Source organism: Cydia fagiglandana, chromosome 1 (assembly GCF_963556715.1).
Source record: "Cydia fagiglandana chromosome 1, ilCydFagi1.1, whole genome shotgun sequence".
Classification (NCBI taxonomy): Eukaryota; Metazoa; Arthropoda; class Insecta; order Lepidoptera; family Tortricidae; genus Cydia; species Cydia fagiglandana.
Window position 1 is genome coordinate 30,700,212 of NC_085932.1, and position 18,539 is coordinate 30,718,750.

At 38.4% G+C, this 18,539-nt stretch overlaps 2 protein-coding genes across 3 annotated transcripts; one reads left to right on the forward strand and one right to left on the reverse strand.

Moving 5' to 3' along the window:
• The first annotated feature begins 256 nt into the window (after window positions 1–256).
• On the forward strand, window positions 257–9,596 carry LOC134669155 (pancreatic lipase-related protein 2-like). 2 transcript variants are annotated; one of them, XM_063526710.1, is made up of 9 exons: window positions 257–325; window positions 2,164–2,250; window positions 2,914–2,965; window positions 3,197–3,301; window positions 3,744–3,885; window positions 5,751–5,899; window positions 6,439–6,653; window positions 8,268–8,421; window positions 8,948–9,596. In XM_063526710.1, exons 1-9 carry the CDS (start codon window positions 292–294, stop codon window positions 9,018–9,020), a joined length of 1,011 nt encoding a protein of 336 aa, XP_063382780.1. In that variant the 5' UTR covers window positions 257–291; the 3' UTR covers window positions 9,021–9,596. The 2 variants fall into 2 exon arrangements, with proteins under 2 accessions (XP_063382780.1, XP_063382774.1); XM_063526704.1 differs by lacking the exon at window positions 3,744–3,885 and adding an exon at window positions 4,245–4,386.
• On the reverse strand, window positions 9,409–13,669 carry LOC134669144 (organic cation transporter protein-like). The gene is made up of 4 exons (XM_063526692.1): window positions 12,988–13,669; window positions 12,165–12,572; window positions 10,783–11,023; window positions 9,409–10,352 (listed from the first exon to the last, which is right to left on the reverse strand). Exons 1-4 carry the CDS (start codon window positions 13,380–13,382, stop codon window positions 9,924–9,926), a joined length of 1,473 nt encoding a protein of 490 aa, XP_063382762.1. The 5' UTR covers window positions 13,383–13,669; the 3' UTR covers window positions 9,409–9,923.
• Between the last annotated feature and the right edge of the window lie 4,870 nt (window positions 13,670–18,539).

Consider the following 18,539-nt stretch of genomic DNA (forward strand, 5'->3'; position numbering starts at 1 on the left):
ATTAAAATAAATAAAATAAAAATAATGTTAAAGACGAGTATTGACCGATAGCTCAGAATAAAGGAAGATTCACGCTAAACCGGGCCGTGCCCGGGCCAAGGCGTCCGCAATGTCATTTTCTATGATGGCTGATCGGTGACCACGTGGTGCTTTCCATAGAAACCGGCCCCGGCCCGGTATAGCGTGAGTCATCCTTAGCAGTGTGACGGTCAAGGCCGCCCGCTAACAAGATCAAGATCGAACCCGCGACTCCAGTCTAAGACTACGCGCCGGCAACAGTGCTCATCTATTATGGATTTTATGACCCTATTTTTTATACTGACTGGTGAGTCTAAAAATGTTGTGAGGTTTTAATATTGTAACCATCATGTGAAATTGTGGTCGAATGCTTACATCATCCTCATCATCATTTGCTTGTTGCAGCGACATCAGTTTATTAAGAAGATTACTAGAATATCACTTCAGAAATGAGTCCGTTTCACCTCACAGTCCCACAGTTGGGTACTTCGTATCTCCCCAATACGTGAAGTCGTTATGATTTTATTCCCTGTAGAATGCTGTATGGTATTAGGGTTTCGTTTGCGATATTAAGCTCTTATTAGTGTACAGTCAACAACAGAGCTATGAATACAGGCAAAGTGTCAAAAATATGTATACAGTACTTTATTGCCTGTACATTAAGGTGTATACGAGCCCCGATGCATATGTTTTCGTCAGGTGACCCCATTTTTTGAGGTTCTCGCGTTTGTTCAAAAATAATATTTTTGTTTAAAAATTACTAATATTTAATGCTTATACTAATGTAATTTAATTTTATATGGTAATACTCTGCAATAACTAAATCCAAATACAAGAAATACCGTTTGTACTGAAAGAAAAAAAAATATGATTTTTTATTTTTTTTTGACGGGTAGGATTACAACATATGTGAAAAGGGCTATTACCAGGGAAAGCAATAGGGCTCTGCCAATGTACTGAAAATTTTGTTTTGAGCCCATGCATGCAGCAGTGCTGTAAGAGAGGACAATTTGATTTGGACAACGTTTTTGAAAACTCCTTTTTTCAGCAATAAAAGTCTCGTGCAATTTTATTATACGATCAAAATAAACTACATTAAACATTACTATTATGGTTCCCATTACTGGGTCATTATATGTTCATGTGTAAAATTTATTAAAATAAACAAAATTGTTGCGCGGAACTAGACGAAATCATTTGCATCGGGGCTCGTACATACTGTAGCTCTGTTGTTGACTGTACCTAGTGTTAGAGTTAAGCTCGAAGTTAATTAAGCTTATCGTCACTGAAATACATAAAAGTAGGTACATGACATGACAGCAGGTGTTGTTTCACTCATCTTACATCGAACCTACCTACTATCGTGTAAATCGATACTCAAATCATTGTTTTATAAGAAACTAGCGACCCGCCGCCCCCGCTTCGCATGGTTAAACCTTAAGGGCCCCACCACATCTGGCGTCTTTCGAGCGTCGGCGTCTGTCGGCGTCGGTCCAGCGCTATGGAAAATGACGTCGCTGCGCAGTTGCGTCGACGTTGCGTCGACGTCGGCCATAGAATTGTAGACGCCGAGGCTCGAAAGACGCCAGATGTGGGGGGGCCCTAAGAAATTAGAAATACACATAAAGATTCCTCAAGAAACCACTATTGAAAGGTTATCCGAATGGTTGTAGTGTAAAAAATGTTTTCTCGTGACCTAGCAAATTGATAAACTAATACGTTTATAATGTGTTAACGGACGGTTATTTATGCTGATTCTCCTTACATTAAGCCGTCGACCGTGACTTTAGTTTCAATGTTAGGCGTAATTTGCGTATTATATAACTTAGGTATTTCTTATTCCGGAGGATATTCTATCTAAGTAGGTACAGTCAGCCAAGAAAGTGGTCTACCACTTTTCGACTCTATCATCTGATTGATAGAGTCGAAAAGTGGTAGACCACTTTCTTGGCTGACCGTACCTAGGTAAGATTTAAAACGTTAGCGTACGTCGATTTTTTTATTTTATTTAGTACCTAGTTTTATTGACGTTACAAAATTTAATTTATCTAGGTACAGTAATCTGCTGTAGATTTCTGATATTTAAGTGCCTAACCAAATTTTTATTCAACATATTTTTCCTCAATTATGTTGATCATGTTCTAGTGTCATTGTCGTGTCAGGGTCAGAGGGAGGCCAGACTTCCGCTCTCTTACGACAGCTTCCGGCAGATACTTCGTTCCAAAGTCTCAGGTGAGCATCATACCACCACCACCGTTCCACATGTCCACGGCTGTCCCGTACAGTCAACTGCAATAATATGTTACACAACAAAGCCCGCAAAAGTATCTGACACGATGTTATTTGAAGAGCCGTAAGAGCGTGTGCGCTGGATGCGGGTGGCGCAAGACCAGTCATTGTGGCACTCTCTGGGAGAGGCCTAAGTCCAGCAGTGGACGTCCTCTGGCTGATATGATGATGATGATGATGATGAAGAGCGTGTCACATATGCTTGGGACCTTCGAAGAGTAACGTACCGGGTGTGGCCAAGCCAATAATTAAAACATAGATTGTACTCCTCAAACGGTGACACTTTTGTTCAACTATTTTTAAAAATTATGAAGTATTTAGACTCCCTATTTTTCATACAAAATAAATATTATCTTCAATGGACGCCATCGCCACGCCATATCATTGTGATTGACGTTACTTGTCACGTTATGTTTAACAAAATTCGCAATACATTGCGTCTTAAAATAAACTTGAAAGTGTATTAAAAAGCAAACCACAAGTTATTTTTAAAGGTCGCTGACCAAATGTTGGTCAGTATGAGGAGTACAGCCTACAGTAAAATTTTTTGCTCATGTTACAGGCCACACCCGGTATAATAAATAATAAAAATATGTTATGTTACAGTGCCTGACGGCCGTAAAATCAGCGTCAACGATATCATCCTACGATTGTACAGGTAACATAATTGTTAATTCAGTTTATGCCTATTCTGCTATTGTTTTATGTGTTTATTCCCGTTCACGGCACGGGGTCGTCAATTGGGAATTAGCATGTCAGTAGAAAAAGGCGCGAAATTCAAATTTTCTATGAGACGATATCCCTTCGCGCCTACATTTTTCAAATTTGCCGCCTTTTTCTACTGACAAGATCTGCTTGACCAGCTATATATCTGTTATATATTTTCCAGCCCAAACGCGACCAAGCCGACCGGTTACCGTATCAGAGAGACCAAGCGGCTTCTAGCCGACCCCAACTTTGACCCGCTGCGACCCACCGTTGTCTACGCTCACGGGTAACGATAGTTTTTTTTAGACTCAGTGGCAAACTAGCTTGCAAGCCTGGTGGTAAGCAGTCTGTGCAGCCTATGGACGCCTGCAACTCCACATGTCTTTAATTATATTTTTTAGGGGAACTCTAGTTCAATTGTAATTCGGCTACCGAACACCGCACCGAATCATCTGTCATTGTAATGCGTTCGTCATTGTAATTTTTTATTGAATGGGAGTTTCATAGTATAGGTTAGGTAGAAACCTATAGACTACGTCTACTCTCAGAGTGACGATTATTTAGTCCGCTAATTGTAGTTGGTGCGGCTGACAAGCACCGTTAACGGTTATGGACCTGCACTGAGCGTTGCCATACAAATTATCGGCCGTTTTTGGGTAGGAAATCAGAGTGAATAGTCACAAAAACATATGGATAATAAAATTAATGTTTATTTTTTCAAATTGCAGCTATGTGGAGCTGTTCACAGATGCTAGCGTCAAGCGCGTGATGGAGGCGTATTTGCAGAACGGCGAGTACAACGCGCTCCTCCTGGACTGGTCGAACCTGGCGTTCGGCAACTACGTGGTCTCTGCCATCGGCTTGAGGGCGGTTAGTACGTGTTTTCAAATTGCAGCTATGTGGAGCTGTTCACCGACGCAAGCGTCAAGCGCGTGATGGAGGCGTATTTGCAGGATGGGGAGTACAACGCGCTCCTCCTGGACTGGTCCAACCTGGCGTTCGGCAACTACGTGGTCTCTGCCATCGGCTTGAAGGCGGTTAGTAGGTGTTTCCAAATTGCAGCTATGTGGAGCTGTTCACAGACACAAGCGTCACGCGCGTGATGGAGGCGTATTTGCAGAACGGCGAGTACAACGCGCTCCTCCTGGACTGGTCGAACCTGGCGTTCGGCAACTACGTGGTCTCTGCCATCGGCTTGAAGGCGGTTAGTAGGTGTTTTCAGATTGCAGCTATGTGGAGCTGTTCACAGACGCAAGCGTCAAGCGCGCGATGGAGGCGTATTTGCAGAATGGGGAGTACAACGCCCTCCTCCTGGACTGGTCGAACCTGGCATTCGGCAACTACGTGGTCTCTGCCATCGGCTTGAAAGCGGTTAGTAGGTGTTTTCAAATTTATTTCAAAATGCGTTAGCCCACACTGATAACTGTCTATCGGTGGACCTTATGACAAAAGGCATAAGGTCCACCTATGGACAGTTAACCCTTATCTTGGCATCGTAACACCCGTGATACATGGAACTTAAAAAAATCTAGCAGGTTCACTTTATTACCTAACACAATAATTCTGCCATCAATATGTCGAGCTACCCTCCTTACTTATAGAAAAAAATAATTGACACGAGTGTCATTGCCAATTAATTAGTAATAATCAACATGGCGCCGCGGAAACAATAGATTTCGGTTCGTACTTGAAGTTTTGCATTTATTTCTTATGTTAGTATATATTTTTCCATAATCTACATTTTGATATCTTTACTGTCTCTTAGTGCATACATATTTACAATGCCTTCGAATTTAAAAGCATTTAATACACAGAACCTTACATGAAACTGTTATGTATTATATTTGATACACTGCCAAGAACTCAGAAATGTACATATCGAAATGATTGTATTACAATTAATACATTGCCAAGTTATCGTCAAAATATTTTTACATGATATTTTAATTTAATTTATTTTTGTGGGGTTACAAAACATGTTTCAATTATTTAATATTAGTTGGCGTATTATTTAGTTATTAAACTTTGATTTTTTTAAGTACTAGATATTATTTAACTATATATTCGTACGCTGTAGCATTATTGCTACGCCGTAGCCCGTAGCACGGAAAAATATGTGTATGGCAAAAAATGGCCCCAAAGTAAAAAAAAAAATTTTTTTTTTACTTTTAATTATTTGTTTACTTTTCATATTTTACTCAACTTTTTGCTGACGACTTTTTTGAAATTTTACGGGATCTAATTTTCCGCCCATGTGATCAGGTATTCGTAGATATAATTTATTTTTACAGGTTTAATAGTCATCTGATACTTTAGATTGCGTTTAATTAGCAGTAAATGCTAATTTCTGTTCCATTACATGTTTTATTTTTATTAAAATCTTCATTTTTCTTCTAAAATGTAGGTAACTATTTTGTCGAGTTATTGGCATTGTATCAAATATGATACATATGATTTTCCGAAACTGGAAAATCCTGGATTTTTTTCCTTATTTTTTAATAGTCTAGTATGCTCAATAGGTGACAAAAAACTAAAAAAATGTTTATATTTAAGATATTTTGAGCCTTGCCAAGATAAGGGTTAAGAGTGTTGCTGTTTGTAGGCTTCTTCCCTAGATCAGGTATCCCAGCGCTGCAAGGAGTACCTACTTATGCCAGAAAAAGTTAGAATTTATTTTTTTACCTAATAAAGACGTGTCAGTGTAGATTGTAAAATTTTTCTCCATCTCTTTTCAGGTAGGTGAAGAGACAGGGAAGGCAATAGCGCGGTTAATAAAAGGCGGACTGTCTCTGGAAGGGCTGCACCTCGTGGGGCACTCCATGGGGGCGCAGCTATTAGGAATCGCCGCAAGGTTCCTGGCAGAAAGAAAAACAAAAGTACCTAGGTATGTATAGGCTACATTTTCGATATTGACAGGTGTCTTACAACCTGTGGGTCAAAACCTTTGGGGGGTCGTATAATTTTCCGTCTTTCAAACTTCAGGAAGGACCTCCCTCATCAATCCCGTCCCGTCACAAGTCCCGTTCTAGTTTTAAAAAACAATTTTGACGTCAATATCTATTGTAGCCACTCTTTTGACAGTTGAAGTAAATGGTACTGTGCTTCTAGTTTAGCTGGCCGAAAATATTCTACTTATTAGATGGTCAACCGGTAGAGTCAGACTGTGAAAAGTCTGCAGCGATTTTGATAGCCCACGCAGTGCAAGTGTTTTTCAAACGTCAAACTTCTATGAAATAATGACGACGTAAATAACACATGTACTGCGTGGGCTATCATAATCGCTGCGGACTTTTTTTGGTCTAAGTCTTCCTAATTGGCGGGATCTTGCTCAGCACAGGGAGAATTGGAAAGGGTGAGGGGAGGCCTTGCAGCAGTGGGACACACACATAGGCTAATAAAAAAAAATCTACCTAAATGTATCAGGTTGACCGGCCTCGACCCGGCCTACCCCGGCTTCTACCCGCCGCTGCTCGGGCCTCCCATGTCCCCCTCCGACGCCGCGTTCGTGGACGTGGTCCACACGGACGGCGGCGGGTTCGGCTCCCCGGCGGCCACGGGCGCCGCCGACTTCTGGCCCAACGAGGGCAAGGCCAAGCAGCCGGGGTGCTTGTCGGCCACAGTTCCGCTCACTGTTGAAGGTGGGTCTCATAACAAATATTCCATCGGCGTCACAGTTGTCTGACCAGTTTTGAACCTTATTGCATTGAGATAAAGCCTAACGACTGCTCAAGTAAGTGTACTGCCGATAGTACCTACTTATACCTTACACAGTAGATTAAGGAAGATTGTTGAGTGCTACCGTTCGCCAACAAACTGTCATGCAGTTTGGCGAAAAAATATGTGTAATATATTGCTAAATAAATTAAGTTGCATCAACCACAGTTAACAGACTGATCAACTTCACGCCGCAGAGTTCCATGAAACTTCCCATACAATAAAATTTAACGAACGCTTTAACAGTTGCAGACGGTACACTACACCTGTCTTTTTTGACAAAATTAGTTACACGATGTATTTCTAAACGGTCCATGCCAATAGGTTGACCTACATAATCGTTAACGTAGTTTAAAAATGACAAAGAAACGCCTAATAATTTGCTGAATAAATGTTGATGTTGATGTTGATGTTGATGTTGATGTTGATGTTGAGTGCTACCGTTCGCCAACAAACTGTCATGCAGTTTGGCGAAAAAATATGTGTAATATATTGCTAAATAAATTAAGTTGCATCAACCACAGTTAACAGACTGATCAACTTCACGCCGCAGAGTTCCATGAAACTTCCCATACAATAAAATTTAACGAACGCTTTAACAGTTGCAGACGGTTTGGCGCAACCGACCCTTAATCGACCATCATTATTTATAGTTTGACAAAGGACTATGTTTTTTTCTCTGTCTTCTCACAAAGGAAAGCTGTGACAGTTTGAATTCCTCAAAGAAGGTTAGTAGTTAACACTAAACTCGAAACAGCACCTTTAAAAAACATTAGGGGTCACTGACCTGTCCCAGTAAATTGAGGTAGTGTGCGTGAGCTGCGTTTGTGTGTGAAATGGGGTAATTTGACAGAATCTGAAAATTTACCCTCCTCTACGCCCTCTTAAGAGAGTTCCCTCTCCCAACAAACGATCCTGCAGTTTGGCAGAAGGAAAAAATCTGTAATAGGGTTTATTTTATCTGAATAAATGATTTTTATTGATATTTTTTTTTCAATCATAGACAGAGAGAAGAATACTATATTTGTTTTACACTAGTACTAGCATCCAAAAGAAAAGGATGGGTATAGTTTTCCTGGTTCTTACTGAGCGACAAATTGGTTTGACCAACTATAGCTCAATGATGAAAACGGTCGTCGTTTTTTATTCTACCGACTGCGCCAATGATCGAGATCCATAGCAAACTGGTTTATTTCTAAATGTGCAACTACCGACATACTTATGAGTATATCCTACATAACACATTCTTTTTCCTCCATCGCCATGCTGCCTACCAATGATATTAGGGAAAAGATGACGACCATCTGCTGGCGAGCAGATGACGTATTTCGATGTGAGGGTAGCCCCGAGTTAACGAACTCAAGGGTGAATGTTTATACTCGTAATTTCAACAAACTGCTTATTAAGATCCCTCAGTATTAAATGACGATTTTAAAAGTGCAAAATGACGCCAATTTGATAACTAGCCTATCAATAACCTCTCTATCCTGTTCTGCCACTAAGAATACTCGTTATTAAAAATGATCTACTATTTCCAGATTTCTGCAGCCACTGGCGCTCATGGGAGTACTGGGCCGAGTCGGTAGAGGGGGGCGAGTTCAAGGCCCGCAAATGCGAAGATTACGACACCTTCCTACGGGGACAGTGCAAGGAAGAACCCCTCGTCTATATGGGACTTAAGGCCAGCCCTGAGTAAGTCTCTCTCTCATCTTAGAGTACTGGGCTGTCAGTAGAGGGGGGCGAGTTCATGGCCCGAAAATACGAGGACTATGATACTTTCCTACGAGGACGGTGCAAGGAAGAACCACTCGTCTATATGGGACTTAAGTCAGCCCTGAGTCCCTTTTTGACAGCTTTTGTTAGAAAGGGACTTCCATTTGTATTACAAGTTACAAGCTTTTGATAAACAGGGCACTGGTCTACATGGGACTTAAAGCCACGCTCGGCTCCAAGCCAGTCAATTTTGTTGTTAACAAAATTAAAATTTGGGACTATGAATATAAATATTTATATACATAAACAAATATCACAAGGCATATCATAAACAATATATTACGAGTATATTATCGTAATTCTTATAAATTAAAGCTAAAATTTTCAATAATTGGGCGACTAGCCCGATTAGCATAATCTAGAGGCACTAGTGGCGGGAGCACCTTTCTCTTTCGCATAGTAGGATAAGAGATTTGCAAGGCTTTAAACAATCTTTTTTTCCCAGGTTAACTGGCAATTTCTACCTGCGGACAGCTGCGAAGGCGCCCTTTGCTTTGGGCGAGAGAGGCGCGGACTGACGAACATACGACATTACATACAACCAAGCCCACCCAATAGCTACCGCCTTCGCTAAATGCTTACATAAACATTTATGTGAGATCTTAAGATGATATTGTGTCTATTGTGATATTAAGGTAAAATTATAATTTATTCTATGATAAATGTGAGTAAGAGCAAAATGGGACTTTGCTGGTTGTCAATAAGGTAGATTTCTGATTACATGCTTATGCACAATAAGCTGCAGAGATAACTGACCCCCTGCAAACAAGTTTCTATGCAGGGGGATCAGTTACTGCAGCTTACTGTACCTACATATACATTAGTGGAATATTTTTGACAACAAGCGGAATGATCCCTTTTGTTCTGATTTAGAATAAAATATGAATTTGTACAAAACCACTAGACTAAGTATAAATAAAGTATTTTATAATTACAATAATATGTATTCTTAATAACTATAACAATAATTAAAGGCGAATTTAATTCTTATCTGAACAAAATATTAAATAATTTATATAAAGTTTAAATTACAAATGTATTTCGCATGTACTCTTGTATTTGCAACAATTACAATTGCACAAGGCACATACATACTTTTTAAGTACACACTCAAGTTTGGTGTGTCGTGGTCAGATCTTAGAATTGATCATTTTATGATGTGACAATCATTTCATGAAATTGTCGGTTGGCCACATCATGATAAAGTCAAACCTAACCTAACCACATCATGAAGTAGAGTAGTAATCGATTCTAAAATGTCATTTCATGAAATGGTCAAAATCTATACATTTAGGACATAAGTACCCTCGCTTCGGTAAGCTGTATGAAAATGCAGGTATCTCGTGCGTTTGAATCACGTTACTGACAATTTTGCTGTCAAAACCCCGCTATGCGAGTTCGTTTCGTAATACAGCACTGAACTAACTTTCAATATCTTCAAAAGAGTCCGGTAACTTCTTTCCTTTAGTTTCTGGCAACAACAGGCAAATAACCGCTCCAAGCAGCGGGGCGAACCCAAAGATAACCGTCGGCAACCACGGTGTGGTTACAGCTAGATTAGAAATAAACGGTGCCAACATGGATCCAAATCTCATCCCTACAGAACATAGCCCCATACCCATATTCCTAACTACAGTAGGGAATAATTCTGATGAATAAATATAAATCGTGGCAGCATCGATAGCCATGAAGCTGACGCCTAGAGTTCCGAGTGTGAATTTGAGCCAGAAGTCATCGCCGACGACTCCCAGGGTTAGGAGACAGAGGCCGCCGAGGATGAAGGCGGCGATGGTTGTAGCTTTCCTGCCGAAGGTACGGACGCACCAGATTGAGAGGAGGTTGGCGGGTAACTGAAATAAGATAATTTAAATTCATGGTAATATAATATTGAAACAGTCAATTGTATGTCGCATAAAGGACACAGTGACAGATTAAACGGACTGGAAGGACCACCTCGAGTGGTAAGTGAAGTTTCATAACAAAGTAACAACAGAAAGATATAGTAAAAGTAGAACTTAAAAACGAACAAGTTTACTAAGATTTTGCAGAAATTAGTTCTAAGGATAGATCCAGTCGGTACAGTCACCAGCAATAGTATCTTACACAACTAGGGCCGCAAAAATATGTGACACGTTCTTATTTGGAGCGCAATAAGAGCGCGTCATATATTTTTGCGGCCCTAGTTGTGTAAGATACTATTGCTGATGACTGTACATCAATATAATATTATCAGATTGTCTTTAAGGAATTAGGTGTAGTCTGATTAATATAAATATTTACCTGAATAACGGCAGCAGCGGCAATACTTATGTAAAGACTGGAGCTTGTCTGACTGATGTACTGGTTGACTCCATAGAACGTGACCCCAGTAATGACCCACAAGGCACAGGAGCACACGGTCCGGACCCACAAATTGGGACGGAACAGGTCGCCATAGTGGACTTTAGGCACCTCGCGGGTTACCAACTCGTGGGAGACCTTCTTGAGGGTCTCTTCTATTTTGTCTGTTGGCATTTTGTTCCTGGAATTTGATAAATAAAAATTGTGACATAGCACTGGCGTTCACGCGTAGAATTTAGTGCAAATTTAGCCACGTAAAATTTTCTTTTGTCGTGTCGTTCATTCTTACGACTAGGGCTTGCAATATCGGATGGTCTCCAATTCCGGAACTGATTTTCGATATTGGATTCGAATTCCGGAATTCCGGAACTGGTTCCGGAATTAGGGGTTATCGTATTTTACTTAATTTTTTTTGTAAAATCCAACAAAAAATGTGAAATTCTGATACTTTACGTTTATTAAAGTTAATATTGTTTAAGAGAAATTTAATTTGAAGTACTACAGATAATTTCATCTCTTTTTTACCACCTTATTAAAATGGTTACTTTTATTCAATTCTATGATACGCGGTATTTATTCGGGGAAAATTTAGTTGCTAGCAAACCATTCAATGGATAATTTTATAAAATAGTTAAATATAACAGCTCTATAATCAGCCTACTCTTCGTAACATAGTACGTAGTGGTGTTGGTTAAGAAGTTGAAGGTCGAAATTTGGCTTTTTCCTTCCTAGATCCTAATTATGATTCAGAATATCATATATTATATGCTTCTCCAGGATTCCGAAATCGTTGATAGAGAAAACCTTCTATCTAAATCGAAGATTTGCTCATGTAGGATTGAGACTATTCTGACTATTCTAAGCAAGTAAATCACTTTGCTTTTTTTTTATGAGCCCATATTCTCCCACTGCTTTATCAAACCGAAAAGTAAAATATACCCATACTATAGGTCACTGAATGACTAAGAGGCACTTATTAACAACAAAAAACATCAGTATAGTGTAGTTTCTTAATAATTTTCAATAATAAACGTATTAAAACCTGAAAAAAGTACTTAAATCCAATTCCGGAATTTTCGATATTCAGTTGTATCAATTCCGGAATTGTAATATCGGAAAATTTGTCCGAGATTCCGGAATTTCGAGATTCCGGAATTCCGGAATGCAAGCCCTACTTACGACACCATTATATTATCATTATCATATTACAATATTGCCCATTTCCATATTTGTGTTGATAGTAAATGAGTAGAGTTTTGAACTTAATTTCTTAGTTAATCCAAAGTTTATCAGTAAAAAAAGAGAATGTTTAGACTACTTACATGATAGCAGCTTTCTTCACAATCTCGGTGGCCTCATCCACTCTTCCCACACTGACCAACCATCTCGGTGATTCCGTCACGATCAGAAAGTAACTCAAGTACACTACTTGAGGAACCGCCACAGCCAACGTATACGACTCCCAATTCCTGAAGAAATATGCGAACACTGGTATAGTCAAATGCCCGAAGATGAAAGGAATATGGAAGACACATCCAAAGGCCTCCCTATACTTGGGGCCTACGGCCTCCATGACGATGACGAAGGAGATGACCATGGTCCCGGCGGTGGAGAAGCCGAGGAAGAAACGAAAGACGGTGAAGACGATGTAGCTGGTGGAGAAGGGGACGCAGAACGAGAAGAGGACGAGGCCGCAGATTGAGGCGAGGAAGGTGATGCGCCGTCCGTATCTGAAAATGAAAGTTGCAATTTTAAATTAAGGATATGTTTAAACTCTACTTTCTTGTCATCATTTGTGATGAAAGTATCCAAACACCTATTTGATAATAATCATAACATTAAATTACATTACATCACAACTTCCAAACGTTTCTAATGCAAATAAATCATGACGATTTGATAACTATTTTCCTTAAAAAACGTGATCAGCTGCACTCTTGCGCAGACGCTAACGCTCTAAAAATATCGAACTTAATATTATAAAAAATCCTGGCCTAGAAAAACAACCTACTAACGTACGTCATTTTGGCAAAATGTTATAACAAAACATCGTAACATATCTAAACAATAAAATATTGAAAATATAATGTGATCAATGCCTAGACAGTTATTTGGGTATTTTAAATTTGAAACCTTTCAACGTACCTGTCAGAAAGGAATCCATAAACGATGCTCCCAGTCAAGATCCCAAACTGCAGCATCATCTGAGTGAAACTTGCCATCCACGCTCGATCGCACACAAGATCCCACTCAGAGACTATCGTGCTTTCCATAGGACTCGTATCATACCCATACTTCAGGCAGTCTTTATAACAGCTCCCATTGGCTATAACCCCAGTGAAGTTCTCGGGAAACTCTTCACACCAATATGTCACTTTAGGTGTCAGGAAAAGTATGGTCATCTGCACCCATCCTGATGCAAATTTGATGAGGAATACTGATAGGAAGATTATTAGTTGCCATTTTCCGAAATGTCCCAAAAGTTGGGAGAATGTGTCTTCGGGGACTGACTTTTCTGGGTCTGATACTCGTTGAACCATGTTTGCTTTTTGTTCTACAACCTTGCTTTATTTTTGCATTGGCACTTGACCTTAGTTCTCTGCTTGAGTTGTATCTTCAAAGAGAGTTTGAGTTGTTATTTAATCTTGTTACTTAATCCATTCTTATGCACATATCTTATCAGTTTTCTTTGTTGCGCTTCCTTGCACTTATGATTAGATATATTATTTAACATTGATCTCCTCCACATGACATTGTGTCGATGAGCATCTTTACGTGGTAAATATTCTCATCTGTCTCCTTCGTATCTCGTCTCGTGTCTCCTTATCTGTTGATAGTAAGTCGGTTATCTTTTATTATAACAACTAATACAGTTATTATATACTTTTTATTATTTATATAACTAAATACTAAATATATGTTTGTATACAGTCACGGCTGATTCGCGTGAGATAATACACAAGGCTGGTTGATCTTTATTTATAACCTTTGGCCAAGGAAAAAGCAAATTATTTTGGCGGAACCGGTAATTTTGGCGGAACCGGTATTCAGAGGCCCTATACCGCGAACCATGTTCGACTTGTTGCCTCTTTGTCGCACTTGTAAATTCCTACGTAAGTCTGACAGGCAACAAGTCGAACGTGGTTTGCGGTAGGCCCTGTGTCCCACCGCGAATAGAATCTCTCTCAATGTTTATGTTGGAAAAGTAATTCTGTTATGAATCGTTTTCTGGTGTAATAAGGCAAACGTTTGAACTGGTTTTTCAATATGTTTTTTAATAATTATTACTGTCCCTACCAGTATTACTGGTTAAAATGACGACTACAAATGCCAATTTTGTATAGAGAGATAATGAATTAATTTCGTCGTTCGCAATTAATATTATCAATTTGTATTAGAAATATTTAGGAAGTTTAAGGTCTTGAATTTTTCGCCCCTATCACAAGTCACATAGGTACTGTAGGTACAGGCTACATGTGTGTTTATATATTTACATACACAAATAACTATAATCTGAAATAAACATAAAATACTTTGTGTTATAGAGCCATGGCCTACCGGTTAAGTCTGACTAAAGTGACTAATACGTTGACATGAAATGAGGTCGAGGGTCTTGCAGTGCCATTTTGAAATAAACTTTATATAGGCGGGTACACGTATGAGCAGGTATTTTTTTATGTACGTACTTAGGTGAGTCAGACCAAGAAAAGTCTGCAACGATTTTGATAGCATAGGTACGCAGTGTAAATGTTATTTTACGTCATAATTTCATGGAAGTTTGACTTTTAAGCAAAGCTTTGGTATTAAGTTCGGAGCAACAGTACGAGAATTCCCCAGAATTGTTTATCTTGCCCCAATGTTTCTCTAATCTAATTATTTAGAATACAATACAAATAATCTTTATTGTACACCTCGATAAAGAAAACAATATAGAAAGAAAACAACAACAGAAGAAATAATACAGAAAGAAAACCTGTTGTTGAAGTAACAACAGGCGGTCTTATTTATTGTGTTTTCAGTACTTTTAGGTACTAACGATCCTAATGATTTTAGAATACCTATGCTGGTTGGAAGATTGTTACAAATAGCAATAGTAATTTTAAAAAAAAGATTAGGTTATTCATTATAATCCAATAAACACGGGTCATTTTGTAAGATGATCCTGATACTTTGCACGGTTTAGGTAAAAGTTGCTAATTAAAAGAAAGTTTTAGGTATTTATACACAATCAAGTTTGAAAATTGCCGACCATGCACTCTGTGTTATTAGTTTTTTCCTATAATTTCGTTCTAACAATAAAACTATTTTACCAGATTATACTTATCGCGTATTCTATGCGTGTTTTATATGTAATTTAGATGATAACCTAGATGTTTCATAGTAAAAAACGAAAAATATATTTACCTCTGTTCGATGAAGTCATTATTTCTTTTAATAACTACTAATAATTACTAAAAAATATTAACTTCTCCATACTTACATGACATAAAATCCCATCCAAGCACTCAAAATCTAACCAATTAAATTGTACTGTATGTATTATATACAAAAATACAATAAAATATGTATACATAAAGAAAAAGTTAAAACACGGTGCATACGCGCTGCTGCCTGCGCGCGCGGCGGTCAAATGCAGTCGAGATCACGTCCGATTGATAAAACAGACAGGTGTAAGATATTAGACAATAGTAAAATTGTTACATTGTGTGGAATGTAATATAATTGACTACGATAAAGGTGAAGGCTGGGCAGATAGGCGCAAAACATTTAGGTAAGTAAGTACCTACCTACCTACATAGTTTATTAATTGTTGTAGGTATTTGATTAGTTTTATTTATTAATTTTTTGCTTACCTAATGTGTAGCGTAAGTTCTGGATTTGATAAATTTGATTTTACCTATTTCCTAACTGTTATTAATATTTGTATTTACCGTATTTAAGCGCTTTGATTGTATTTACAGTAAGCTTATATATGTGAAATAAACGATATTGAAATTTATAGTGTTTACATACTTAAGTTGGCTTGTGATTAATAAAAATTAAAACGAGTTTTAATTTGCCTCTGCGTGTAAAGGAAAAATTTGCATTTTAAGTTATGCAGGTAGGTGTAGGTACATTCAGCTTAAATAGTATCGCATGAAACAACAAGCCAAAAGTATTCATGCCAACCTGGAAATCTTTTCCAAATACGGACAAATCTCTACAATTTGCATTCAAAAGTATAGACCTACAGGTACAGATACTAAGTCGTCGTACAGTCTAATTGTTCTCCATATAGAGACATAATTATCTCTTATGTAAAGCTGTTAGAGAATGTTACCGCTACTTTTGATGTTGACTGTACTTACCTAGTCACCTGTAATAAATTGCCAAAATAAGTGATTTTGAAAAAAAATATATAGGGACAAATTAATAAATTCAATACTAATAATATAGCCCTTTATTTCAAACAAGGGACAAATTATTAACAGTTAACTGTAACACGCTCTAGTTTGTTACTATAGAAATCATTTGTCCCTAAATTTTGTCAGGATCAGTTATTTTGCAGATTTTATGCAAAATCGCGGCAGAACAAGCCAAAACTACATTCTCAATCCGGTCGAGTAAGTGCCCTCTTAAATAGCCTTTGACCTCTGTCACACATTTGGGACTCTTGCACATGAGCTTACGAGTACAGAGGCCCTACAGCAAATTAAACGAAATTTCGTTATTTCTGCCTCTCTGGCGCATGAATATTACCGAAACTGTGTTCAGTAACATGTAACTGGTGTAAGTATTGATGTCAGTTTGTAGCCTATAGTCGTAGTCGTACCATGAGTTGACACTTGAACTCAAATGCCAACTCGTGATAGCAGTGAAGATTTCGATAGTTTAGGTGGACATATACCTTCCTAATCATAGCACATCTTAGTATAAGTAGATCAATCGATTTTTTGTCAGTTTATTGCATTTTTTAAAAACGATTAAGGTTGGTTTAGAGCCACCCCACACTTCTTTTTTTACCGCCACACTCATACATGTCTAGGTCAGTCAGATTAATATGCCTTACACCAACCGTATTTCAAAATGATTCGTGCACCATTCAAGAACAAATCAAATGCGATAAATGGTTTAGCCCAAAAAGCATTTATTATGAGTAATTGCCATGGCTTTTAGTATTGCCACGGTTGTCAGTTCTATTCCCGACAAGGACACGACCTTATACCTGCAATATTATTTAATACAATAACAGTTTTGTATGTTTATGGTTATACGTATTTTAGTACATGTTTATCTAAGTATATTCATGTTTTGTGTTGTTTCGTTATATTAAATTCGACTTATCATATATTTTCTTTGCGCCACCTACCTATATTCTAATTCTGTTGTCAACGATACCCAAAGCTTGCCTTGAAGAGATCGCTCTTAAGTGATATGACCGCCTGTTAACAACAGACTGTTGTTACCTCTAACCAATTGTCTTTACCTATTTATGTTACTGTATATTGTTGTAAACTATGTGAGGTGTGTAATAAAGAGTATTGTTTTCAGGTGGTACCCTGGTACCTAAATGAGTTTTAGTTTCAGCTACTATATCTACATTAATATTTTATATTTTGTCAAATTTGTGTGCGGTGGTCAAATATCGTGGGTTCAAACCCGGTTGTGCTGTATAGGTAGAGCAGAAAAAATCGTCGTCCAAAAAAATGACTAAAATTCAGTCAGGATCTTAATCGTTCACAAATACGTCACTTATTCACTCACTGTATCAAGTAGTACATTTTATGCACGACTAGTTTAATGCCACACCAGTCACACCACATTAGCCTGCGCGCGCGCAGACAGACGGATGAACACTGAGGTTGACAGGTAATCGCGAAAGACATAATTACCACGGCTGTTTGAGGATAGTGTTCAGATAAAACATTAAGTTACCAAGAACTTTTAAATCGCGCGTACAAAAAAAGGTCACTGCATAATAATAAGCTACTTATCAATATTACACGTTGAACAATATAAATGAGCAATAAAACCTCGCCCACCGAGAGTTCCATACTTTTTAGTAAGGTTGTTTTAGCGGCAACAGAAATACATCATCTGTCTAAGCTATCACGATTCATGAGATACAGCCTGGTGACAGACAGACGGACAGTGGAGTCTTAGTAATAGGGTCTTTTACCCTTTGGGTACGGAACCCTAAAAAACAAACAAATATTTCCGAGACAACTTTGCCGTTTCATCCCCGGTACTTACCTATTTGTCAACTATTGTATTCCTTTCTCGGCATCGAACATTACGGTGACAAGTCCCTTGAAAAGAGATGACGAGTACCTACCTTTAATATGTGTCACCGCCTGCGTCTTTTATAAAGTAAAGGCCCCAGTGTTGCACACTGTCTCATTCAGTTGCCAACTCTAATCTAAACTCCAAGCCACGGAGGTGACAAATGGGCTGTTAATATTTGGGTATGGTCTTGGGTCGTCCCATTCTTTTTTCGTCAAATTTTTAAATTAGTCCTATTCTGCTTTCGTCACGCATTCTACATTGAAAGCCACCGACGATTGTGACGAATGTAGAATGGGTGACGAAAGCAGAATAGGACTAATATAAGAACTTGACGAAAAACGAATGGGACGACCCAAGACGATACCAATTTTTGCAATAGCCTAGATGTAATGTTTTATTCATGTATCAGTCGATTTGGTTTGTTTTGAGGA